This window comes from Dasypus novemcinctus, chromosome 20, assembly GCF_030445035.2.
Source record: "Dasypus novemcinctus isolate mDasNov1 chromosome 20, mDasNov1.1.hap2, whole genome shotgun sequence".
Classification (NCBI taxonomy): domain Eukaryota; kingdom Metazoa; phylum Chordata; class Mammalia; order Cingulata; family Dasypodidae; genus Dasypus; species Dasypus novemcinctus.
The window spans coordinates 30349973-30376262 of record NC_080692.1 but is presented as its reverse complement, the minus strand read 5'-3'; the positions used below and the strand labels follow the sequence as shown (position 1 = coordinate 30376262).

Here is a 26290-nt window from a genome sequence, read left to right as displayed (position 1 = left end):
GGTTATCAAAAGCAGCTATTTTTTAAACACCCTGACGGCTCATATAGTGTCTTTTTGGATAGTAATCAGAAAGGAAGCATATGGTGAGATATAAAATTTGTATTTTAAATAATGATATGAATTGGGTTTGGGGGAGAGCTGGCGGGATTAAACCAGTGCAGATTTGGGGAGAAGAGTGGGTTTCAAAGTGAATTTACAGAAGATAATCAAATAAAACTAAAAGATTTGAGTGTTCTAATTATAATGCAACTATCTACCTACAGTGCAGTGAGAACTTGCTTAGCTGTCTGGTCATTTAATGATGACTCCCCATTTTTGCACAGTTGATTAAATTCATGGAAACTGGTACATCTTAGTCTGAACTAATAAGATGAGAAGGCCCCAAATATCTAATTACACCCATTCTGTCTCCATGTATGGATAATATTGTGGACTATATAACAATAAATTTGCATGTAAGCATACTGAAAATTATCTACTCCAATTGTGTTTATTACTATTCACAACCTTTTACTGATGCAAAGAAAAGATCCATTATCAATAAAGACTGGTTCCAGTCAATATTAGGTAAGTTGGATGCAATAAATAATTTCTGCACTTAATAGCAATTACCCAAAGGGAATAATGGCAATGAAACTTTTGAGAAGCTGACATCATCACTGCTTTTTCACCTAACTTTAACTCTGGTCACGTCCATTACAGGCTCACTGCTCTTACATTTAAGACATTAGAGAGAATGAAGGATTATGTTTTCATTGATGAACAAATTCAGAAACAGACCTTAATCTGGCTTTCAAGCAAACAGAAAGGAGATGGCTGCTTTAAAAGTGATGGCAAACCTTTCAGCAATGCCTGGGAGGTGAGAGATTAACAGAGTTCTATGCTTTGACTCCTTTGCATTGCCTACACTCTTTATCTCTGGTCTACCCAATCTGGCACATGGATATCTTGATATTACCCTTTCTAAACCTTGAGCTGGTGGTCTATTGGTCAACAGCCTCAGTCTTGCTGTGTCCATGTTTAGCCACAGCCAAGCTATAACTCCTCATGAATCTCCTTGTTGCCTTGCTCAGTCTTTAGGCCTCCAGACCACCAGTTTCCTGCAATAAATAAGTTGTAGATAGGGCAGGGAGGAGAGAGAGAGCTCTTAGAGAGGAAATATTCATAAATTTGGAGGCAAATTACACATTAAGGGAAGGGACCTCGAGGAGATAATCCATTCCTATTTGTGGATGGTGAGAAACTTTGGAGAGGATTTAGAAATTAACCTTGTTTCAATGAAGCAAACTTTTCTAATACCTTCCAAATGAAGCACAGAAAAGCAAAACCTGCCCTAGGACAAAACACAAATGAGGTAAATTGTGCCCTTAGCAGAACCCACCCTTTCTCTGTTCATGTTTGTGGGAAACAAAGGCATGTTGTTTCCATGGAAGCAAGTTACTTCCTTGACCACTGAGTCAAGCTGTCCCTTATGATTATTGGTGCGGAGCACAGTCTTGGCTGGGTCAGCACACCTGCAGGCAGAACAATACATATAGAACAGAACACCCTGGGTAACAGGATTTATGAGTATAGTTACTGATTCTTATAATAATAGTTCCAGTAAAGTTTGTTGGGTTTTCATCAATCACTAGTTAATATAGTCTGAGGTAAGGGTAATAGGTAACTTGATTTTGTGCTGAATGTCACGTAGGTTAGGGGTATGTATACTAGCCCCTCGACTCAATAAACTTGTCTGATGAGCTTGAGTAATCAATGCTCTCAGATCCCCTGAACCCAGTCTTTCTTTGTCTTTCATTCCTGATACCTCAGGTCACCAAACAAGACTCCGACAGGTGGCGCCCAGACATGGGCTCGAGGCAGAGGATTCATCTAGACACGGCAGCGTAGGATCTTCCACCTCTGGATCGGGAACGCGGAAAGCTGAAAAACCTTTTTTAAGGTAAGGAGCGTCGAAATTAATTAACCCAGGTAAATTGCTGCTTCATATTATTAAGTTTTGCTTTCCGTTAGCATCAGGGTATGGGTAATCAACCAGGATGCTTGGAAGAATATTCATAGGTTTTGAAAACACTGTTGCACAGTGTAGGCGTCACAGTTAAGACTGCAGATTTGTTAGAATTGTTTGCTTTGGTTCAAAAGCATTGTTATTGGTTTCAACTGCAAGGAAAGAATTTGATGAATGTTAAGCAGTGGAGGCAAGTAATGAAAGAATTGAGGAGAGTATATCAGAAAGGAGAGAATATACCTGTATCAGTTTGGGCCTTAGGACAGCATATTGCTGCTGCATTAGATCCTTTGCAGTCTGATGAAGAGGAAGAGATTGTTCTTTTCTCAAGGGAGGAAATGGCTATGAATGATAAAGGTAAAGACAGGACTTTGGAGGAGGATCAGGAAGAAGAGGAGTTATTTGAAGTTAAAGGCACAAATCCATTCTTAACTAAATCCATGTTGGAGCTAAATATTTCTAAGGTAAACATATATCATAATTTGACTCATGAGGTTCCTTCTGCACCTCCGGAACCTGGAAAAGTACCTAGTGGACTTTTCTCTACGGACATGCCTTATGTTCATAGCAGCTTTAAGCCAAATCCTGTGCCTGTTACTCCATTAATGAAATGTCTTTTACTGGGATCTAGTCAAGGTGAGCCTCTGGCTATGCAAGCTGTAGCAGCTTTTCCTGTAACTATTCAACAAATTCCTCCAGATGCTGGACACCCACAAGGGGGTGTCAAGTTTCTTCCTGAGCCAAAAACTTTTAAACTATTGAAAGATTTAAAAGGGGCAAAGATACTAAATAATGTCCTTGTTAGTGAATTCAGGCTTGTAAGAAAACTCTCTGTTAAAGTGTTAACTAAGATAAGGAAACTATTCTGGCAGCAACTCTGCAATCCCCCTGTTGTCTACATGACAATGTAGCTGTGGGCTAGTGGGGGTTAATAGAGTTAAGCCACTGAAAAAAGAGAAAAACATGGCAACATTGGTGTTCTGTTTTATTTCCATGCTAATTCTAATTGGGCTTATTTAACCAAGATAATAAAATTAGTACAAAATTTTTATCAAGGTTTAAAAAGGAATTTTCAGTTTTAAATCAATAGTTTACTGCTGAACTTCAAGTCTCAGTATAGTCTTACAGAGTAATAATCCAAAAATGTGTATTAACAGTCTGTCTAAACTGCTAAATTAGAGTTTTAACTACATTTATGCTGCTCAAGTTATCTTAACTGATTGCTGATAACTAATAAAAATATTTCCAAGCACAAGCTTGCATGTTACAGGTAACATGGATTCCAGAAGAAATCTGAAGAAGTGATATTTAAAATGTGATATAATGGAGAGCTTAAAAGCAGCTATACCAAGAAAGTAAGAATTTTGAGTTAACTGTAAACTGTATGTTTCTGTTACTGTGTTGTGATTGTTCTGTGTTTGTTCGTTCAATGTCAGTGTGTATTTTGATACCTCCAGATGGTAATATAAATTATTAAAAATTTATAAAAGAGCTCTATTCAAATGGCCAAAAATTAAATAAGCACTTATATTAATACATAAGTTTAAATGTTAATAAGATCTCTACAATGATAAAAATTGTGAGTCTTGATTAACAAAATTACTATAAGTCTTTTTATAAAAAGTTGTTCTTGCCTAGATTGAAATGAATAGCTTATTTTTCTTCACAGGATAATATGAAGGACATAAAACTTAAATGAATATTAAAAAGGTTAAAAGTTTGTGAGAATGCTAATTGAAATTTAATAAGTCTTTGCAAAAAAGTGTGTTTTGCCCTAATGTAGGATGGCTAATTTTCATAAACTCTTGGAACTTAAATGCATGTGGCAAGTTATAGAAAGTATTGTGGTAGCTCTAAGTAAAATATAGTCTATATGGTTATAAATAATTATAAAAAGTCTTATGAAGCATTGTTTAAAGTGTTTAAGTGGCTAATTCCAAAAGGTCATTATTAAACAAACCTGAATTAATAATAATAATAATAATAATAAGTAATTTTATAACAGAAAAGCTTGGCTGCAGCCAGCCTCCTTTGACAACTTGCTTCTAGGAAACTGTTTCTGATATTGCATGCTACTAAGTATTAAGAGAAAGAAAAGTTTTATCTCTTTTAAAGGAACATAATGTTCAAAACTGCTTTCTCAAAATCAAGTCCTGAAAAGTAGCCTTTCATTCCAAACTAATTATAAAAGATATGTTCTTTTACCTTGAAAGAAAAATTATAAGTTAAATAAAAGGTGTTTTAAAGTGTTATAAAATTAACAAGTTTTTTCTTTCCTTAATCCCTCTGTTAATTAAAGTTGTATGAGTAAAAGGTTTCTGTAAATGCTTAAAAGTGTATAAAGTTACCAATATTTCAGCATAATATTAAAAAGAAAAGTACAATGTGGTTAATTATGGTTTTTATTAATATAAAAGAGTGTGTTTCACAGAAACAACTTCTAATCATAGATTAAAGTAACAACACTGTAGTATGCAGCAATCCCAAACACTGCTAGTGGCAAAAAGTTAATGTCCAGCTGTGTTGCTATCACTTTGTTTTAAAACTTGCTAAGACTTTCTTTAGTGTCTTCTTAGACTAATCAAGCCAGCTGCATTCCTCTATCTGTAAAAAATGCAACAATAAACTTTTACAGTGCTTTTCAGGGCTATGTGCATAGCCCAACTATCTTGTACAGTATTTACTGATAGTAATAGTAATAAAAAAGCAGCATACGTTACTTCTTGAAAAGAACAGGCTTGGCAGACTCCATTCACGTCTGCTCAGCATACTGAACTTGCTGCCATCATTAAGGTGTTAACAATATTTAAGGAACCTTTGAATATTGTTTCTGATTCTGAATATGTATGCCTTACTATTAAGCATATTGAAACGGCTCATATCTTTGTTACTGATAAATTATCTCAACTTTTTGCTGATTTGCAACATCTCATTAGATTAAGACAGCATCCTATTTACATTACACATATACATTCTCATACATCTTTGCCTAGTCCTATGACAGCAAGTAATGCTCAGGCTGATTTATTAGTGGGGTGTTTACAAAGTGCTCGTGATTACCATGCTTTAATTCACATTAATGCTAAAGGCCTGCGAAATAAATATCAAAAGCTTACTAGACTACAAGCGCAGGAAATTATGCGTACTTGTCCAACCTGTGGACCACTGACAGCAGTGCCTTTTCAGGCTGGAACGAATCCCAGAGGCCTGACTCCTAATCAATTATGGCAGATGGATGTTACTCACATTCCATCCTTTGGTAAATTACAATATGTTCATGCTTGTATTAACACTTATTCTCATTTCATTTGGGCTACTGCTCAAAGTGGGGAACAGTTTCATCATGTTCGCTCACATCTCTGGTCTGCTTTTGCTGTGATGGGATGCCCTCTAAAAATTAAAACTGATAATGAACCTTCCTACATTAGTACATCCTTTGCTTCCTTCTGTAAACAACATGCTATTGAACATGTTACCGGCATTCCCCATAATCCTACAGGTCAAGCTATTGTTGAAAGATGCCATCATACTCTCAAGACTATGCTTTTAAAACAAAAAGGGGGAGATGATGGTATGATATCACCCAAAGATCAATTGGCTAAAGCTTTATTTACCTTAAATTTTCTTAACGTTTATGATTCTATGACACCAGCTGAATGTCATTTTGGACATTCTCAAACATCCACAGAAACTGCAGAATCTGAGAATCAACCAGTATTTTGGAAAGATGTTTTAAGTAATGAATGGAAGAAAGGCAGGGTTAAAGTATGAGGGTGAGGCTATGCTCTTATCATTTCAGAAAATGGAGAAGAAATCTGGCTTCCGGCAAAAAGGATTAAACCTAGGACTGAAGAAGTGGAGTCTTCTACACATTATGGATCCTACTGATAGTGAGTGAAACCGGCGATGGTAATGGTAATTACACATATTGGGGTTATATCCCTAATCCCCCATTGCTTCGAGTGTTAACCTGGAAAGATCCTTCTTTTCCTGTCTATTTGAATAAAACTATTTTATTTCCTGGACCCATGGATGATAGGTTACCACTTAAGCCACGAGAAGAAGGACAAAAGATTTATAATCTCCTTCTTCCGTTTGATTTCCGACCTCTTTACATTGGCAATCGCCCACCATGTATGGCTGTGAAAAATAGAACCATGATCAATTTTAGCCATAATAATACTAAATCTTTGGTAACTTTATTCCCATCCTATCAATACCAAGAATATAAGTATCCAAGTTATAGTTGTCCTAAGAGGAATGCTGGTGATATGCAAAGATGGTATGAATGCCATATGGGAAGAGGATCTGTCGTTTTTAATGATTCCTATGGAATAGTTTGGGAAAGTGCCCCTATGGGGAATCCCAACAAATATAAGGGCAGATTTATTTGGTATGGTATAAATAGCTTGGGACAACAAATTAGTAATATGCAGTATCCCTTTCATGAATCCCTTGATTTAGATGAAAAAATAATTTTTACCAAAAATAATAGTGATTGGAAAAATATAGGGAAATGGGTTCCTTTTCCATGGTGCAATAGCACTGGAATCCATGATCAAAAACAAATATGGAAAGTCTTCTTAGGAGTGGCGTCTACTTCTGAATGGAAAGGTAATAAAAGTATGGATGGACAATATTTACAATTAGATCAAATCCATCATTTTCAATCATGTGTCAGAGATCCACATGTGTTTGTGGTAGGGAAGGCTACCATTACTGAAAATGCTTTGTTCTATAAGGATGGCGCTTTGTATACTTACTTGTCTGAGAATATCTTACAGAATGGAGATATTATCACCATGGCTCGCCGAAGACGAGGAGTGTGTATCCCGGTGAAAATGAATCGGATGTGGCAGTCATCACCTGAAAGTCATCTTCTTTTCCACCTGGCTCAAGGACTGTTGAAACGATCTAAGAGATTTCTGGGACTTCTCATAGCTTCTTGGCCTCATTGGTGTCATCACTGCCACTGCCACTGCTGCTGTTGCATTGCATGAGACGGTGCAGACCCAGCAATACTGATTGGCACAAGAATGCAAGTGTCTTATGGCATAGTCAAGAGCACATTGATGAAGGACTTAATAACAGAGTTAGTGATTTGGAATCTGCTGTTTTACACTTAGGAGATCAAGTTTATAATTTAAATTTGTTAAGAGGATTGAAATGTGATTGGAATGAAAGTAATTTTTGTATTACTCCTTTGGATTATAACATGTCTATGTTTCAATGGAATAAGATCAGAAATATTTGTTAGGACATAAAGGAAATATGTCATTAGAAACTGAGGAATTACAGAAAAAGATTTTAGAAATGTCTCATAATCAGATATACGTAGATAGTGATAAGGACATCTTTAATGATTTGATTTCACATTTAAATAAGTTTAATCCTGTTGATTGGTGGAAATCTCAGCATTTCTTATCTGCCTTAGGAATAGGGATATGTGTATTAATCCTGTTGCTCATGGTTGTCGCTTGCCTGGGAAAAGGTGTTTGCCAGAGATTGCACCGTGTGGACACAATGGGACAAGCAAACAACATAGTACTTGCTAAAACTCTACAATAGTACCCCGAAGTCAGTGCGCTTGGCTGGTAGTCAGTGACGGGCAACTTGGCTAGCCTTTCAGTCAACCTAAGGCAGGGACGTGGCCTTTCGCTGCCACGCTTCCCCATGACGGGTAAGGCTGATTGCGCGTAGCCTCGACCAAAGACAGACACAGTCACCCTGACTAAAACAAAAAGGGGGAAATGTGGGAAACAAAGGCATGTTGTTTCCATGGAAGCAAGTTACTTCCTTGACCACTGAGTCAAGCTGTCCCTTATGATTATTGGTGCGGAGCACAGCCTTGGCTGGGTCAGCACACCTGCAGGCAGAACAATACATATAGAACAGAACAACCTGGGTAACAGGATTTATGAGTATAGTTACTGATTCTTATAATAATAGTTCCAGTAAAGTTTGTTGGGTTTTCATCAATCACTAGTTAATATAGTCTGAGGTAAGGGTAATAGGTAACTTGATTTTGTGCTGAATGTCACGTAGGTTAGGGGTATATATACTAGCCCCTCAACTCAATAAACTTGTCTGATGAGCTTGAGATATCAATGCTCTCAGATCCCCTGAACCCAGTCTTTCTTTGTCTTTCATTCCCGATACCTCGGGTCACCGAACAAGACTCCGACAATGTTTAGGAACATCACTGTGCATTCGCCCTTCCTTCGGACACCCTTTCTTTGCAGAAAGATTGTCCATTTCCAACCTGTCTTCTGTTTATTTTATACGCTAAACTTTGTGTTTCCCTCTGGATGCTCAAAATCCCCAATCATAGTATTTTGGATGCCCTAATATACCTGAATATCCTGGGCTTTTCCTCTATTCCCTTCTTCATAATTACCACTCCTATTCTTGGATTTGGGCATGTAAAAGATATTAAACTAATCCACTTCAAAACATGAATGAACAGGGAAGTGGATGTAGTTCAGTGCTTCCCACGATAGAGGTCCTCAGTTCAATCCCTGGCACTTCCTGAAAAAATGAACAACAACTACCTATGGTAAGTAATTTTAAGGCAGAATGTCTTTGAATCACTTTAGTCTTGAGTCATGTGGGAATATGTCTTTAAATTATTCCAAACTTACTCCTCACAGGGGGCAGACCCTAATGGAGAAGACTTTTGTTCTCATGTGGGAGATGCACAGAATTGTCTTTGTTCTTCTCTAAAATATCTTCTCCACATCTCTCTTTTTTATTGGATTCATCTCTGATCAGTGCTTAGCTTGACTAAGCTTACCCAATTCTTTTCTTAATGAATTATGAGAGAGAGAAGAAGGGAGGGCAAAAGTTGTGTTATATTGGGAGAGAGAAAAATGCAAAGGAAAATTGAAAACTTATACTGCAGAGGAATGGCGATAAAACTTTCCAAACTTTGTGTGCTCCATATCCCCATATCTGATTTTAGTTCCACCATCTGCAGTTTTTGCACCTTGAGAAACTTTCTTTTCTGCAGAAGAGGGGGCTACCTTGGGCTTAAATAGGGAAAAATGAGGGGTTTATACTAGATTAGTGGATCCCAAATGCCAGCCTGAATGCTATTTGCATAGCGCACATTAAAATTCATTACCCTGTATTTTATTACTGACTTTCTGAATTAGAAACTCCTTTGTGTGTCTGGTGCATGTAAATTTGAATACCCCCGTGGATTATGACACAATTGGAAAACCATGTAATTTATAAATGTCTTTCTAATTTTACAATGTGTGAAATAAGGTAACTCCTAGGGAGGGGATTTTCAGGAAACTTCACAGCAGCTTTCTGTTCCATCCCTTCAGATACTATTTGGGGTTTGTTTTTTTCTTATTACCAGACAGAGTCAAATACTATCATATGAATTGCTTGGACTACATGTTTAATACCAGGCCACATAAATAAGCTTATATATGTCATTAAGCCTCCTTGAGGTTAATTGTGCCATGTTTTATTTTATTATAACATTGGATCTTGATGGATTATTGCTCGGGTATCATGGCTAGTCATCATCTACTTTAAAAAGCATATCCTCGCACATATTTTATGAGTGGTGGGATTCATCCAGGATTTCTTTCACACATAGTTGCGCTGTAGATGAGCAGCTGTTCGTTTGTGCTCTCCTGTCTATATGACTCTTGCTCTTTTCCACCGAGGTTGGGGATGAAGAGGACCTTTCACTCACTGCCTACATTGTTGGAGCGTTCCTTGAAGCTGGCCTCAGTCTCACTGTATGTCTTACCATCACTTCGTGGTTTCAGTCACCTGACTGCACATCTAATAGACTATGGATTCAAAGGGACATGAAATTCTTAGGATGAAAATGCGAGCACTTAACTCATTAACCCCCTTTAAATTGATGTGATCCCAACTTTTTTTGATACAGAGATACTTTTGATGAACACTATTGGCTTCTTCCTTAGGGGGAATGTACATATGCACACGTACACAAGTTTTTCTTACAACTTCAAGTATTTATGTATTTGCTAAAGTTCAGCGATGAATTTCCAATGAAGCACCTCACCTAAAGGATAGCCATAGCCCAGGATTCTGGTTCCCTAACCAATTCATTGTACAGGTATTTTCACCTTGAGCATGGCTCATCCTGACTAACTTCCAATACATCAATCAGACAACCTCATTCTAAAATCTGTTCCTAACCTAAGATACTAGGAATTTTCAGGGTCATTGGTTTCAGTGATCTCAAAAACCATCCTTAGGGACCTCTTTAGGCACATAAGCCTCAATTTTAGGTATTAAGAGTAAACATCTCAGGTCAAATCATAAATTCATATGCTTTACCTCACCAAAGAAATTTATCTTATTAACTAAAACATTACTGTTCAATTATACAAACTGCCATTTTATTACTACTTAAATTTAATTTTTCAGGTACTAATAATGCCATTAGACATTTACTTTAATTGTACTTTTGAACTATAATACATATTTTTGTGTAAAATATAATTCAATGATATGTTGTTATATACATTTCAAGGAATGATTATTTTAAATATGTAGCAAGTTTATAAAGAGTTCAGACATTATTTTAAAATATGTTCTTCTTTCTGACTAGTTTCCTGCTCTACGGAATGGGCTCTTTTGCCTACAGGAGGCATATCAAAGTGGTGTCACTAATGGCTATAATCATGCAATTCTGGCTTAAGTTTTCACAATAGCTGGAGACGAGGAGAAAGCAGAATCCTTACTTAAGATCCTGGATCAATCTGCTACAAAAACAAGTAAGTAGTATCAGCTTTTGCTCATGGAGATGACCTTGAGAACAAAATAATGAAATTTTTAGCAATCATGTATGTAGGTATCCTCTCATCACTACTGTTTCTATTTCTCTTATGGAATTTCTCAGTGGCCCTTTATCTTCAAGGATCATTTTATATTTTCTATTTGTGTCTTTCTCTTTTCTGCCATTTTCATCTCAAATGAGTGGCATAAAGGAAATCAAGCATGGTGACCATGCCATAGACAATAACAAGGGCTTTTGGAACTTAGGAACGTACCACTTTTGATCTTAGGAAGTTGCTATTTGAGCCAAGAATGAATCCTTTGTGTTGCCAATCACCTGCTGTTTATAGACACTGTGTGAAAATTCTCCCTTTTACTCAGATAATGTAATACATTGGGAAAGAGCAAAGAAACCCAAGATGGAGGAATCCTCCTCTTTCCTTCCTCGGGCACCTTCCGCTGAGATTGAGAAGACTTGCTATGTGCTGTTGGCTGTTATTTCCCAAAAAATTCCTGACCTTGTGTATGCTAGCAAGATTGTGTGGTGGCTTGCCCAGCAGATGAATTCTCATGGAGGCTTCTCTTCCACTCAGGTGATGGATGTGGGTCAGATATTAATGTCAAGTGTTTAAGACAGAAGATGCTACTTGATAATAATTTATCTAGCAAAAATGATCACAGAAAAATGTTTCTGAAGTGCAGAATAGTTGATATTGTAAATCCTATCTTATTATTCAATAATTATGTATTGAGCTATTTTTGTGTATCAGGCACTGTACTAGAAGTCTCTGTATATGAATGAGTGAAATGAGGTCCCCTTTTGAAAGAACTCATGCCCTATTTCTATCTCTGCACTTACATAGTTAAGATAGAATATAAGTCAAAAGAGAGTGTTGTCATAAGCATGAGCGTCTTGATGGTAAATTAGATTATCTGATGGTACTAGGGTCAAACTGATAATGAGCAAATGCAGGTTCCTTCCTCCCCATTCATCTTAAAGCCAATTCCTGAAATATGGGGGTTTCAAAGACTGAAAGAGTTTTATTGTTTGCTCAAGCAACGGAACACAGTGGCCTCGTGACTCAAAACTGTCTTCCTGATCTGCAGAAATTCTAATATTTTGTAACATCAGGGTGCCAATGACTAATTGGGGTGGGTGGAGCTGAACACAGGCTCCTTCATTAATAAACATTAAGGGGCTAGACAGGATGGATGGGGTCAGGTAGCAAACCAGGGTCAGACACAAGGATTTGGGATAGGAGAATACAGAACAAGGTCTCTCATATGGATATTAAGCAGAGGTGGGTAGAGTGGTCACCATCCCAATAGTCAGGATACACAAGGGTGACCTCAGTCTAGAACTTCCATCACAACAGAGGGCATACACAAGGGTGAAGTGGGCCCACTCTAGGCAGCTTCCATAATTTCAGGTATTCACCTTTTGCTATTGTGTAATATAAAGGCATCTATGTAATGATTTAATAATCATAGTTATTTGCTAATTCTTAACCCTTGTTTACATGAATTCATTTTTGCAAATGACATATTCTTCAAAGCTGAAGAATTTTTCTCGATTTCTGTGGTCTACACATTGGGAAAAGCAAATGACAGGAATGGCTAACAGGAGAAATGTGTAGGAAACAGTGATTTATGTCTTTCCTTAATTGGAAAACAAATGAAAATGCAAGGAAATGTCCTTTTTTCTCAGGAGAAACGCCTCACTTCCTCCTTACTTTCCTTTATTCAGGCGTAGGTTCTGAGTGAAATCATCTGTTAGTAAATCTTCCAGCACCCTTTCTGCCTAATGGCATATCTTCCTTGATGACTGAACCTGAGCATCATCCAAGGCAGCAGTTACATCACTGAAGTAGAGAACACCTTAACTACTAGGAAAGATTTGAACTGTTTTCAGTAGCAGAGATGATACTTTATGAAAGTCCTTTAGAAAACTAAAATCTAATTAAGAATAGTTGAAGGAAATTAACTTAAACTGCAGCCACTCTTAAGTACATGCAAATATATTTTCCTATTACTAAGGATATTGCTTCTTGGTAGTCTAGGACTATTTCTATGGATAGAAATGGGTGGTTAGGACTATTTCTATGGATAGATTTAAACATGATGATCAAATGACAACTAATATCATTTCAGAACAGAACTCAGGTAATTTCTTGTAACGTTCTGTACAGGACACTGCAGTCTGTCTTCTCGCCATAAGCTGCTACATGAGATTAACCTTCTCTAAGGACCAAGTCATGGTCACGTTTAGCAGTCAAGAATCCAGTGAGATTTTCCAGGTTAACAGGGACAACCGCTTTCTGGTCCAGCGTTCAGAAATAACAAAAGTGCATGGACAATACACAGTAGAGGTGGAAGGGCAAGGTTGTGCATTTATCCAGGTAAGAGAAACCTACCTGAGAGGGAGTAAAAGAACCAAGCCGTCTGTCAGTTATTTATGAAGTGCTAGCTTGCCATTACACATATTTCAATGATTATCTCTACCCTTGCTCTCATCAATGTTTTCTAATCAATAGCTGAAAATGCAAGTTATTTTATAAAGAGGTATACATTCTTAGGTATAAGTGGGTAACTGAGAGCTTTCTTGAGGGACACCAGTACTAGAAAACATTCTGATATCTTCATTAAATTATGTTGTTAAAGATTCTTGTGTCTTCTGAAAACTAAGCAATATTATTTAGCCTCGGTCCCTGGTTGGAAAGAAGTGAAGCAAAGTGCAGTAAAAATGGAAAGAGAGAAATAAAAGGTCCTTCAGATTTTACTACAGGATAAATGAATCATTTTTATCATTTGCTATCTCTTGTAGGCCACCCTTAGGTATAATGTGCCTCTACCTAAGAAGGCATCTGGGTTTTCCCTTTCCTTGGATATGGTAAAGAAAAACTCTTCAAATGAATTTCAAACTACCTTTGACCTAACAGTGACTCTCAAGTAAGTGTCATATTTTGATATCAGAACTGAAATTAGAGGTATGGTAATAAATCAAGAGAGAATTATTAAACAGTCATGAAATAACAAAATACGAATGATGATCAGCAGAACGAGTTCGTGTGCTGGTGGTGATGGTTATGGAACACCTTGGGTTCTGGGTCTCCAGGTTCTTGGCTCCATTGCAAGAAAGAATTCAGAGATGTGCCGATTTCAGAAGGCCAGAAAAAAGAGTTTGTTAAGAAACAGGAAAAGAGAGAGTACACAGTCAAAACACTGGTGCAGGCAGGCTACAGGGTGAGATGGACAATGTGGGGCCCAGGGTAGGCCTTTTTAAGGCTTTTCCTCCCCGCCCTCCCCATGTTAAGGAGGCATCTCAGCAGTCTGCTGTCCTAATTGGCTTCCTGTCTACACTCACCTGTCAACTTTCAGGGAACCAATAGGGAGGCCTGTTTGGAGTTATCTGGGGCTTCTTTCGAGACTGAGCATTTCAAAGGGGACCCAATGGCCATGGTCTTGGCAGGCTGTTATGTTTAGAGCAGTATTCTCAGGCAGTGGATTCCTTTCAAGGGGTTTCCGGGCACGGTCTCCTGACTGTTCTGCCAGTGGCCTTCCCTCCTTTCCTATACTAATCTGCCTCGGGGATATTTCTATGGCATGGTCATGTCAAGCGCATCACAGTTGAGTACATCTTAAGCAAAATAAGAGCTAGATTTAGGAGAGTAAATGTTGGAGTTGCGGACCCGAAGGGTATCAGGAATGAAAGACAAAGAGAGATTGGGATCAGGGGATCTGTGAGCATTGAAGCCTCAAGTTCATCAGACAAATGTGTTAATATCAGGGGCTTCTTTATATACCCCAAGCAATCATGAGAACCAGCAACTATCCTAGCTAACTATTCCCATAACTTCATTAATGAAAACACAGTGCACAGTGGATAAGATAGTAACTAAAGCCCAAGATGTTCTATTATGTTATTGAAACAAATATACTCATAAGTCTTGTTGCCCAGGTTACTTGAGATATCAAGTCTGGGTTCTGCTGGAATGTTATGTTTCCCAGAGAGATTAGTCACTTGCACATATATCTCTAGGGACAGCATGACCCAGTGGTCAGAAAGTAACTTGCTACTATGGAAACAGCATGCCTTTGTTTCCCACATTTCCCCCTTTTTGTTTTAGTCAGTGTGGCTACACCTGTCTTAAGTTGCCCTCCTCTGAGAGTCTTACCCATCATTGGCTACCAGCCAAGCCCTCTGACCATGGGGAATTATATCAGGGTTTTAGCAAGTACCAAATTATTAGCTTGTCCCATCGCATCAACACGGTGCAGTTTTCAACAGACTTCTCATCCCAGGCAAGCAACAACAATGAGCAACAAGATTAATACACAAAATCCTATTCCTAATACTGACAAAAAACTTTGATACTTCCACCAATCTACTGGATGAAACTTATTGAAAACAGAAATCAAATCATTACAGATATCCTTATATTCAGCTACATAAATCTGATTATGAGACCTTCCTAACATCTTTTTCTGCAATTCTTCTATTTCTAATGACATATTACCTTTATGACCTATCAAATGGTTTTTAATCATTTCCCAATCAAACATAGAATTATTATAAGCAAGTGGAGTAATGCAAAAGTTACTTTCATTCCAATCACATTTCAATCCCCTAAATAAGTTTAAGTTATATACTTGATCTCTAAGATGTAAAACTGCTGATTCTAAATCATTAACTCTACCCTTTAATTCTCCATCAATATGTTCTTGACTATGCCGTAAGTCACTAGCATTCTTATGCCATTCATGCACATATTGTTGAGTCCGCACCATCTCATGCAAGGCCACGGTAGCTGTAGCGGCAGCTGCAATAACACCAGTCAATCTTAATATGCCAGCTATTAGCAGTCCCACAAATCACTTCGAGCGCTTCAGGATTTCTCGAGCCATATGGGACAGCAGTTGACTCTAAGGTGACGATTGCCAAATTTGGTTCACTCGCACTGCAGTCCACTTCCCTGCTGCCTTCGACCCATTGTAATGAAATCTCCATTCTGTAAAATGTTCTGAGATAAACAGGTACGCAAAGCCCCACTTTTATAAAATAGAGCATTCTCAGTTATAGTCAATTTTCCAACCACAAACACATAAGGATCTCTTACACACGCCTGAGGATGATGAATTTGATTTAAATGCAGATATTGACTCTTCTTGCTATTATTCCCAATCCATTATATAGTAGGTGCTATTCCTATAAAAACTTTCCACAGATTCTTCTGCTTGTGTATAGATGTAATATTACACCATGGAGAAGGGATCCATTTCCCTTTCTGTTTCCAAACACTATTATTTTTAGTAAAAATTATTTTTTGTTGTCCTTTACTATTTAGACCATACCAAATAAATCTGCCATAATATGGAGAGGGACTCCCCATTGGGGCACTCACTCTCCCATACTATTCCATAGGAATCATTAAAAATGACAGATCCTCTTCCTATATGGCACTCTTGCCATCCTTCTTTATCCCTACTGTCTTTTTGTGGACAATCATAAGTAGGATTTTTGGTCATGATTAAATTGTAAGAGGGAAATAAAGTCACAATAAACTGAGTATTATTATTTTTGAAGATAATTATGACCCGATATTTAACATACATACAGGAAGGATGGTTACCAATGCATAAGGGTTGATAATCAAATGGTAATACGAGATTATCAATGCTTTGTCCTTTCTCATAGGGTTTTATTGGCAATCAATCATCAATTGGTCCAGGGAATATATGGGTCTTATTCAGATATATATGAAAGAATGGATCTTTCCAGGTTAACACTCTAAGTAATGGGGGTTTAGGTATATAGGCCCAATAAGTGTAATTACTGGCAGCTTCCTCATTACTTATGATCACCATCATCAGAAGTTGCAGGAGACCCCATCTCTTCATTCCAGGGTTTAATCCTCTTCACAGGTAACCAAATTTGTTCTCCATTTTCTGAAATGACAAGATCATAACCTCCCCCCCATACTTTAATCCTGCCTTTTTTCCATTCACTGCTTAAAATACCTTTCCAGAATATTGGTTGATCTTTATTTCCTGCATCCACTGTAGATGTTTGACATTTTCTAAAGTGACATTCCCCAGGTGTCAATGAATTATAAACATTAAGAAAATTTAAAGTAAATAAAGCTTTTGCCAAATGATCTTTTGGTGTTATAATACCATCATCTCTCCCTTTTTGTTTTAAAAGCATAGTTTTTAGGGTATAATGGCTGCATTCAACTATGGCTTGACTTGTAGGATTGTAAGGAATGTTCGTAACATGCACAATAGCATACGTAGAACAAAAAGAAGTAAAAGACTTACTAGTATAAGAAGGGCTATTATCAGTTTTAATTTTCAAGGGGCATCCCATCACTGCAAAAGTAGACCATAAATGGGAGTGAACATGATGAAAATGGTCACCACTTTGTGCAGTAGCCCACAAAAAATGAGAGTAAGTATCAATGCAAACATGGACATATCATAATTTACCAAATGATGGTATGTGAGTAACATCTATTTGCCACAGTTGATTAGGAGCCAGGCCTCTGAGATTAGTCCCAGCCTGAAAAGGCACTGTAGTTAAGGGTCTGCAGGTGGGACAGGTGTGAATAATTTCTTGAGCTTGATGTTTTGTTAATTGAGGAAATTTATGTCTCAGCCCCTTGGTATTAATATGAGTTAATGCATGATATTTATTGGCATCCTGCAAACATCCTACTAATAAATCAGCTCTTGCTTTTTGGGTAGCTAGAGGACCAGGAAGGGAAGAATGAGACCAGATATGAGTAATATATATGGGCTGACTTCTTTGACGAATGAGGGCTTGAAGATCAGCAAAAAGTTGAGCCAATTCACCAGAAATAAAAATATGAGCTGTTTAAATATGGCCTACAGTTAAACATATGTATTCGGCGTCAGAGACAATATTCAAGGGCTCTTGAAATGTTTATAAAACCTTAATGATGGCTGAAAGCTCTGTGCGTTGAGCAGATGAATAAGGAGTCTGCCAAATTTGTTCTTTTTGAGAGGTAACGTATGCTGCTTTTCCATTACTACTACCATCAGTAAATACTGTACATGCATTTTCAATAGGAACAGTTTTCACAATTTTTGGTAAAATCCAAGTGGTTCTTTTTAAGAGCATTAACAGTTTGGATGTAGGATAATGATTATCAATAATGCCTTGAAAATCACTGACAGAAATTTGACATTGAGGATTAGTTATATATAAATGTTGAATTTCTTCATGAGAAAGATTACAGATAATTCTATCTGTATCAGACCCCTTTACCTGTAGCAACCTCACACGGCCTATTGCTAGTACGGAAATAATTTTTTGAAGATATGTTTGCAATCTCTTTTGTTTATTATTAGGTAAAATAACCCATTCCAATATACCTTCTTGCCAAAATAAAGCCATTGGAGATTGAGGGGTTGAGAAAATAATTAAATAACAGCTTTGTTAGGGTTTATTTGTGTTAATTGCCCTTGAGAGATTCGATTTTTTATTAATGCCAATTCTTTTTCAGTTTCTTTTGACAAGATTCTAGGGCTAGATAGATCAGAATCTACTCTTAATGTTTGAAACAAATGAGTTAACATATAATTAGGGATTCCTAATGTTGGTCAAATCCAATTAATATTTCCTAGCAATTTTTGAAAATCATTTAAGGTGTTTAACCTGTCTCAGCATATTTGCACCTTTTGTGGTGTAATATGTTCATTAGCCAATTTCATACCTAAATAACAATATGGAACATTCCTTTGAATTTTTTCAGGGGTAATTAGCAAGCCATATTCAGGAAGAATTTGTTCAGCATACTGAAATAACTGTTGCAGTTTGTCATTTGAAGCATGAGCAAACAATATATCATCCATATAATGAATAATCACTGCTTTTGTTTAATATTATGCTGAAATATTGGTAAATTTATACACTGTTAAGTATTCATAGGAACATTTACTCATACAACTTTAATTAACAGAGGGTTAAAGAAAAAAATTTTTTGTTAATTTTATAACACTTTTAAACACCTATTCGACTTATAAAATGAACTTAACTATTACTTTAATTTTTTTCCCAAGGTAAAAGAACAAATCTCTTATAATTAGTTTGGAATAAAAGGATACTTTTCAGGATTTGATTTTAAGAAAGCAAGTTTGAACGTTATGTTATTTTAAAAGAGATAAACTTTTCCGTCTTGGAACACTGAGGAAATGATGAGGTTAAAGCACAAGAAGCTATTTTGATAAAACAGACTTTCTTTGTATGCTGATTATTCAGGATAAAAACTTTTACTAAAACAGATTAATGACTTGAGAAACTTTGAGAAACAACAAAATTTTAACTTTGCATTAGTATACTACTTGATACTAAACCTTTTAAAATTTATAGATAGACCCATCAAAGTTATTTAACTTTAATTATAAAAATTTCTTTTCCATGACCCTTCTACACTTTTTGTATTTATTCAGGTTTTGTTCCACACTCTACTCTTTCCCATTAATTAATCATTTTATCTTAGGACAAAATCATTTCCTGTTTCTTTAATAAGAAATACACATTCTATATATCATATATACTAAGTTACCAGGTAAACTTCTTACAACATATAATTGCCATTAATACTAAACAAGCTTGTTAAAATAATGAACTTTTCTTTACTTTAAATACTTAGTAGCATGCAATATCAGAAACAGTCTCCTAGAAGCAAGTTGTCAGGGGAGGCTGGCTGCTGCCAAGTTTTCCTGTTATAAAATCATCTTTTATTATTATTATTATTAATTCAGGTTTGTTTAATAATGACCTTTTGGAATAGCCATTTAAACACTTTAATTTAAACAATGCTTTGTTAAATTTCTTATAATTATTTATAACCATATAGAATATAATTATACTATTTTAAGACAAATTTTACCTTCACAGAATACATTTCTTTACTTAAAAATACCACAGTACTTTCTATAATTTGCCACATGCATTTAAGTTCCAAGAGTTTGTGAAAATTAGTCATTCTACTTTAGGACAAAACACACTTTTTAGAAGAAACTTATTGAATTTCAGTCAGCATTTCCACAAACTTTTAACTTTATATAATATTCATTTAAGTTTTACATCCTTCATTTTATCCTGTGAAGAAAAATAAACTATTCATTTCAATCTAGGCAAGAATAATTTTTAATTAAAAGACATAGTAATTTTGTTAATCAAGACTTACAATTTTTATCATTGTAGAGATCTTATTAACATATAGACTTATGTATTAATATAAGCACTTATTTAATTTTTGGCCATTTGAATAGAGCTCTTTCTAAAAATTTTTACTAATTTATATTACCATCTGGAGGTATCAAAATATACACTGACATTGAACGAACAGACAGATACAAAACAATTACAACACATTAACAGAAACATACAGTTTACAATTAACTCATAATTCTTACTTTTTTGGTATAGCTGTTTTTAAGTTCTCTGTTATATCACATCTTAGATATCACTTTTTAAGATTTCTTCTGGAATCCATGTTGCCTGTAACATGCAAGCTTGTACTCGGAAACATTTTTATTAGTTACCAGCAATCAGTTAAGATAACTTGAGCAGCATAAATGTAGTTAAGCTCTTCTTTAGCAGTTTAGACAGACTGTTAACACATATTTTTGGATTATTACTCTGTAAGACCATACTGAGACTTGAAGTTCAGAAGTAAAACTATTGATTTAAAACTGAAAATTCCTTTTTAAACCTAGATAAAAATTATGTACTAATTTTATTATTTTGGTTAAATAAGCCCAATCAGAATTAGCATGGAAACATGGCTTAACTCTATTAACCCCCACTAGCCCACAGCTACATTGTCATGGAGACAGCAGGGGTTTTGCAGAGTTGCTGCCAGAATAGTTTCCTTATTTTAGCGAACACTTTAACAGAGAGTTTTTTTTTTACAAGCCTGATTTCACTAACAAGGACTTTATTTAGTATTTTTACCTGTTTTAGATCTTTCAAGTAGTTTAAGAGGTATTGGTGCAAGATGGAACTCAACACCTCCCTGAGGATTATTAGCATCTAATGGAGTTGTCGTAATATAACCAGAAAAGCTGATAACAATTGCATGGCCTCCAGATCCCCTCATTGAGATCTGTGTAATAAACAGGGCATTAAAGGTCTTTGAGGAATGGAAATGGGAACAATTATCTTATTAATATAGGGTAAAGTGTCTGATTGTAAAGGATCTAAGGGGGCAGCAATTTGCTGGCACAAAGCCCACACAGATAAAGGAATGGATTCCCCTCTTTGAGATGTTCCACGTAGTGCCCTCATTACCTGTTTCCACTGTTTCGCATTCAAAAGATTTTTCCCTTGCAGCTGAAACCAGTAACAGTGTTTTTGAACTAGATCTAAAAGTTCAAGTAAATCAGCAGTTTTACTGAGACTCCAACAGTATTTAAGAGAGTTTTTAGTACCTGTGAATATTCTTCCAGCCGTCCTCATTAATTACCCATACCCTAATGCTAGCGGTAAACAGGATTAATTAAAATTCTTACCATTGTATGGTCAGACTCAAGTCACCCTTTGATGGATGCCCCAACCTTTCAGGAAGGTTTTCAGCTCAGCATTCCCAATACTGTTGTAGAAGAATCTCTGCTGCAGTCACTACTTCAGGCCCCATGTTGGGCACCAGATATTGGAGTCATGGACCCGAAGAGTATCGGGAATGAAAGACAAAGAGAGATTGGGATCAGGGGATCTGTGAGCATTGAAGCCTCAAGCTTATCAGACAAATGTATTAATATCAGGGGCTTCTTTATATACACCAAGTAATTGTGAGAACCAGCAACTATCCTAGCTAACTATTCCCATAAATTCATTAATGAAAACACAGTGCACAGTGGATAAGATAGAAACTAAATCCCAAGATGTTCTATTATGTTATTGAAACAAATATACTCATAAATCTTGTTGCCCAGGTTACTTGAGATATCAAGTCTGAGTTCTGCTGGAATGTTATATTTCCCAAAGAGATTAGCCACCTGCACATATATCTCTAGGGACAGCATGACCCAGTGGTCAGAAAGTAACTTGCTACCATGGAAACAGCATGCCTTTGTTTTCCACAAGTAAAATTTCAACTGTATCCAAATTTAATTTGGAAATTTTTGCCACATACATATTCAGCAACACTTAGATTTTCTCTTATGGAAGCACTGTCGGTTTCAGACAAGGGAAATATTTCTTTCTCCCAAAGAAAATTGCAGGTGGACATATACTAGAAAGCTCACAAATGTTTATTTTATACCTGAACAAAGCAAGAATTTTGGATTTTTTTTTCAGTGTAGATAAAAGAATCCTCTTGAATTCAGATTAGATGTATAAAAATCAGAGGGTTTTAGCATTAGTTAATATGTTGGGAAACACTGAGTAAAAGTAGTTTGGAAAATAGAAATAAAATATAAAAAAGAAAATAAAAGTAGTTTGGGTGAATTTTCTTAGGATTTCTTCATGAAAGTCCCTTGAATACCAGGGCTAAGACCTAAACTAACTCCATGTCTTAACAACCCTCTCCAGAGGCAGGAGCATAATGTAGACAATCTCTTGGGGACATGTCTACTCTGATTCTGCCAACATCTTGCTTCTTAATGAAAGATCTCTTTTAATTGTTTTGCAAATCTAAGGGTAACATAAATATATGTAATATACATTTACAAGATTGTTTCTAAGTTCTGCATTTGTAGCCTTGGGCAAGTTTAAGAGTGGAATTTGGGTAGATTTGAGGTCCAGATAATTCATTATTTGCACCACCTTACATTGCTGTGTCAGCTCATCCAGCTCATCTGAATGGTACTTCGAACCACTTTCTTGAGGCACTTCCTCTTCAGCTTTTGCTTTTCTTTCAGACTGATGGCCAGTTAGTATCTACCTACCCATCACTCTCACCATGAGTTAAGTCACTGTTCCAAGTTGGCACCCCAACTAGTATTTTTTCATCTTCTTTTGTTTTCAGATATACTGGAATTCACAATAACTCCAATATGGCTATTGTTGATGTAAAAATGCTATCTGGATTTACTCCAGTTCTGTCATCCAATGAGGAGGTAAATAATAGAAGCCCAATCTTCAGCATAGAGAAAGCAATAAAATATATAGATGAAATAACTACATAGCAAAACTGAGCCATGGAATTCATTATTTAAACAAATTTACACAGAGTCCATATTTATATTTCTGATGTACACCTGGAGGGATGGTATTCTTAATTCATGGAAATTAACCATCATTATTTTCCACAGTGCATAATATATTTCTTTATTTATTTCCCACCTGTGCTTAGGAAAATATCATGGTACTGTGGGAACATTCCATAAAATAGATTCCTGATAATTGGTTAAATGAAAAGCATGAAACATTCAATTCTCAAATGACACTTTCATCTTCTAATATTTCTCCCTCTCTTCCCATTTACTTCTTTAAAGCTTGGAAAACATGACCAAGTGATGAAGACTGATGTCAATAATGGCCATGTTCTTTTCTACCTGGAAAATGTAAGTTCAGTAATAATTTTTTTCTTTCATGACTTTTTTGTTGGTTCATCTTTTCTGAGGTAATTCGGTGGCTCTTTTGTTTATAAATATGGCTGATGAATTTTATCAAAAACAGGGAATGCTAAAAATTGTCCATGTTCAATCCCACTGATCATCTTTCCCTGTTAACCCTCAGTTTATTTCACATATGCCTAGGCTCCCTGACCAGATGGTTCCCAATGTAGAAACATCATCAATCTGATTTTCATTTCTCATGGTATCTAACATACTATGGTCAAAGAGAGGAGATATATAATTCCCTTACAGTTTGACTTGCTCTTCAGCGAAGGCTGGCATGAGTTGTAGAGCCATCCTTTAATGTGAAAATCACTACCATTCACACAAATGTCCACTTTACAGCTTACAACTAAATTCCTTGCACCTCCATTTAAGCAATGGAACCTAACACAACATATAATTCAATATTAAATTATTTTGTCATTATGTAACATAATTGTATCTTAGACCCTTTTAATTGACTGCATCGTGAATTATGGGAGATAACTTGCTCAGTGATTTTCTCTTTGCAGACCTGCTCTGATAAAATTATCATTGGTATCTTTACAGGTTTTTGATTCAGCAAACAGTTTCACTTTCTCTGTTGAGCAAATCAACCTCGTATCGAACATTCAGGCAGCCCCAGTCATGGTCTATGACTACTATGAAAAAGGTAGGCAAACAACAATCATGTCCTCATGCCTTGAGCTACTAAATTTTCTCAAAATATCCTTAGTCTTCAAAGACTAGACAATAGATGGTTTTACATTGTATATAGAATTCTTTTAACTCTATTATGTATGTTTTATATCTTCTATCTGGGCCATTTTCATATACCAGAGGTTTTCAACACCTAGAGTCCTTTTGATATAATACAAAAGGACTCCCCTTTAACTTGAACTATAAACCAGGCTAATCTGCCAAGTCTTTTTCCATTATTGTCAATGCCAGGATTTATCATGTCATGCCACCTCTGTGAACTTTGATTTAAGAAGAGGAGGGGTGGGATTCTGAAAGGTTATAGAAAAATTGTGAGAATTTTCTGTGTTCTGACGCAATTCCTAAGATGTTGTAAAGACATTAAAGTTTTCTCTGGAACGTTAATGCTATTAACTTCCTGTTGACTGCCATGCAAAATTTGTCAAGGAATATTTGCATTATGGCTTTGGGATTTACAAAGTGGGCATCCTTCATCAAGTGACTTAAACTTTGAGGGGATATTTCTGGATTTGTAAAATGAGGGAAGGGTTAACTCTCCTGCAAAATTATTGGGAAGATTAGACCTGGTATATGTATATTGACTGGCATAACCTAGGTGTAGCAAGTCCACACTTTAGTAAGGGAGTATTTATTTTCACTTTATTTTCCAGATGAATATGCACTGGTTTCTTACAATATCAACAGTATTTCAGTTCCCCAGTGAGAAGAAACAAAGCACAGGAGAAGGTAAGGAAATTACATACATTATAGACCATTGAAAACATACCTGGTAAAAAAACCTAAAGAAGATAGAATAATGGAGGAAGCAAAGAGAAGTCCCTGGTATTTCACAAGGTTTGTGCAGCTATACATACTAGATGAGTGTTCTGATTGTCATTAAGATTTTATTAATGTCTTTAAAATAGCTTTAGGGAAGCGAATTTGGCTCAACAGATAGAGCATCTGCCTACCACATGGGAGGTCCAGAGTTCAAACCCAGGGCCTCCTGACCCATGTAATGAGCTGCCCCACACGCAGTGCTGATGCACGCAAGGAGTGCCATGCCATGCGGGAGTTTCCCCTGCATAGGGGAGCCCTATGTGCAAGGAGTGCACTCTGTAAGGAGAGCTGCAAAATGCAGCCTGCCCAGGAGTGGCACTGCACACTCAGAATGCTGACGCAGCAAGATGACACCCACACACACAAAAAAGTGACAGTGTCACTGACAAGCATACAAGCAGACACAGTGAATGGACACAGAGAGGAGAGAACTGGGGAGGGGGGGAGGTGCAGGGAAAGAGGAGAGAAATAAATAAAAAATAAATCTTAAAAAAAGAAATAGCTTTAAAGAATTTACAGCTATATAATATAGAACCACCTTTTATATATCTCTTTTTTGTTTTGTAAGATAACAGCATCAAATATATTTGTACATATATTTATACATATATACTTATACGTTATGTGTATTTGTATATGTGTACATGTTAGTATATCTATAGATACATGCCACATTTCTTTATTGCTTACACTATTTTTTTAAATCCCAGGTGGAAACGACTTATTGTGAACACACTCATGCTTCTTTATCAGTCCTTGGAGAGAATCACGAACCACCTCACTTTTGGAACAGTCTTCATTCTGCTATGACTTCTTCTCTTATTTTATTTCTTTATTATCCCATTAAATGCTGTGGCTTCACATCTGAGTCTACGACCATCTTTCTTTCCAGTGTGTCATTCATAGATTTTCCATTCTAGAAAATGTAGGGCCTTGTTTGATAGGAACTAAGATATTTTGCTTTATTGTTTAAACTCTGAATTGAAATTTTAGACATTGTGATAAATAGAATTGGGAATCCTCCAAATTCTTATTTAACATAGTGAAATAAACTTTTGTTGCAGCAGACATGGACTGACACCAATTCATCTATGATAAATCAATGAATAAACATATTTTTTAATGACCCACTTGTAATTTAAGTGCTATAAGAAGCATACATTGGATATGGAGACTGAAAGAATAAATACAAATTAGCTGTGATTTTAAAATGTATATGTTTAATTTATTGCATGCTATAAGCAGAGAGAAAATAAGTTGAAAGGACTTCATGCTTGCTCAAGAAAAGGCAAACAAACAACAAAACACACAGATTCTTTTCAGTGAAGGATCATAAAAGGCTAGGGTAAATAGTAGTTAGAGAATCATTAATAAATGGATGGATTTATTTTCATGGTCCAG

The 26290-nt window shown here is 36.2% G+C and overlaps 1 protein-coding gene across 1 annotated transcript; it reads left to right on the top strand.

Annotated features, from left to right (window-relative positions):
- On the top strand, nt 1–25752 carry LOC131274796 (alpha-2-macroglobulin-like protein 1). Its single transcript, XM_071210158.1, has 12 exons — nt 1–83; nt 703–859; nt 9691–9765; nt 10611–10776; nt 11159–11370; nt 12967–13176; nt 13602–13726; nt 22777–22867; nt 23246–23314; nt 23921–24023; nt 24721–24796; nt 25600–25752. The coding sequence occupies exons 5-11, from the start codon at nt 11197–11199 to the stop codon at nt 24771–24773; spliced, it is 825 nt and encodes a 274-aa protein (XP_071066259.1). The 5' UTR covers nt 1–83; nt 703–859; nt 9691–9765; nt 10611–10776; nt 11159–11196; the 3' UTR covers nt 24774–24796; nt 25600–25752.
- Nucleotides 25753–26290: the final 538 nt, after the last annotated feature.

Bases quoted from the DNA above. Each gene is read 5' to 3' on its own strand.
- LOC131274796 (XM_071210158.1), top strand. From the start codon at position 11,197: ATGGAGGAATCCTCCTCTTTCCTTCCTCGGGCACCTTCCGCTGAGATT. The intron at 11,371-12,966 runs GTGATGGATGTG...CGTTCTGTACAG, and splicing joins GAGGCTTCTCTTCCACTCAG to GACACTGCAGTCTGTCTTCT. The intron at 23,315-23,920 runs GTAAGTTCAGTA...GTATCTTTACAG, and splicing joins TTCTTTTCTACCTGGAAAAT to GTTTTTGATTCAGCAAACAG.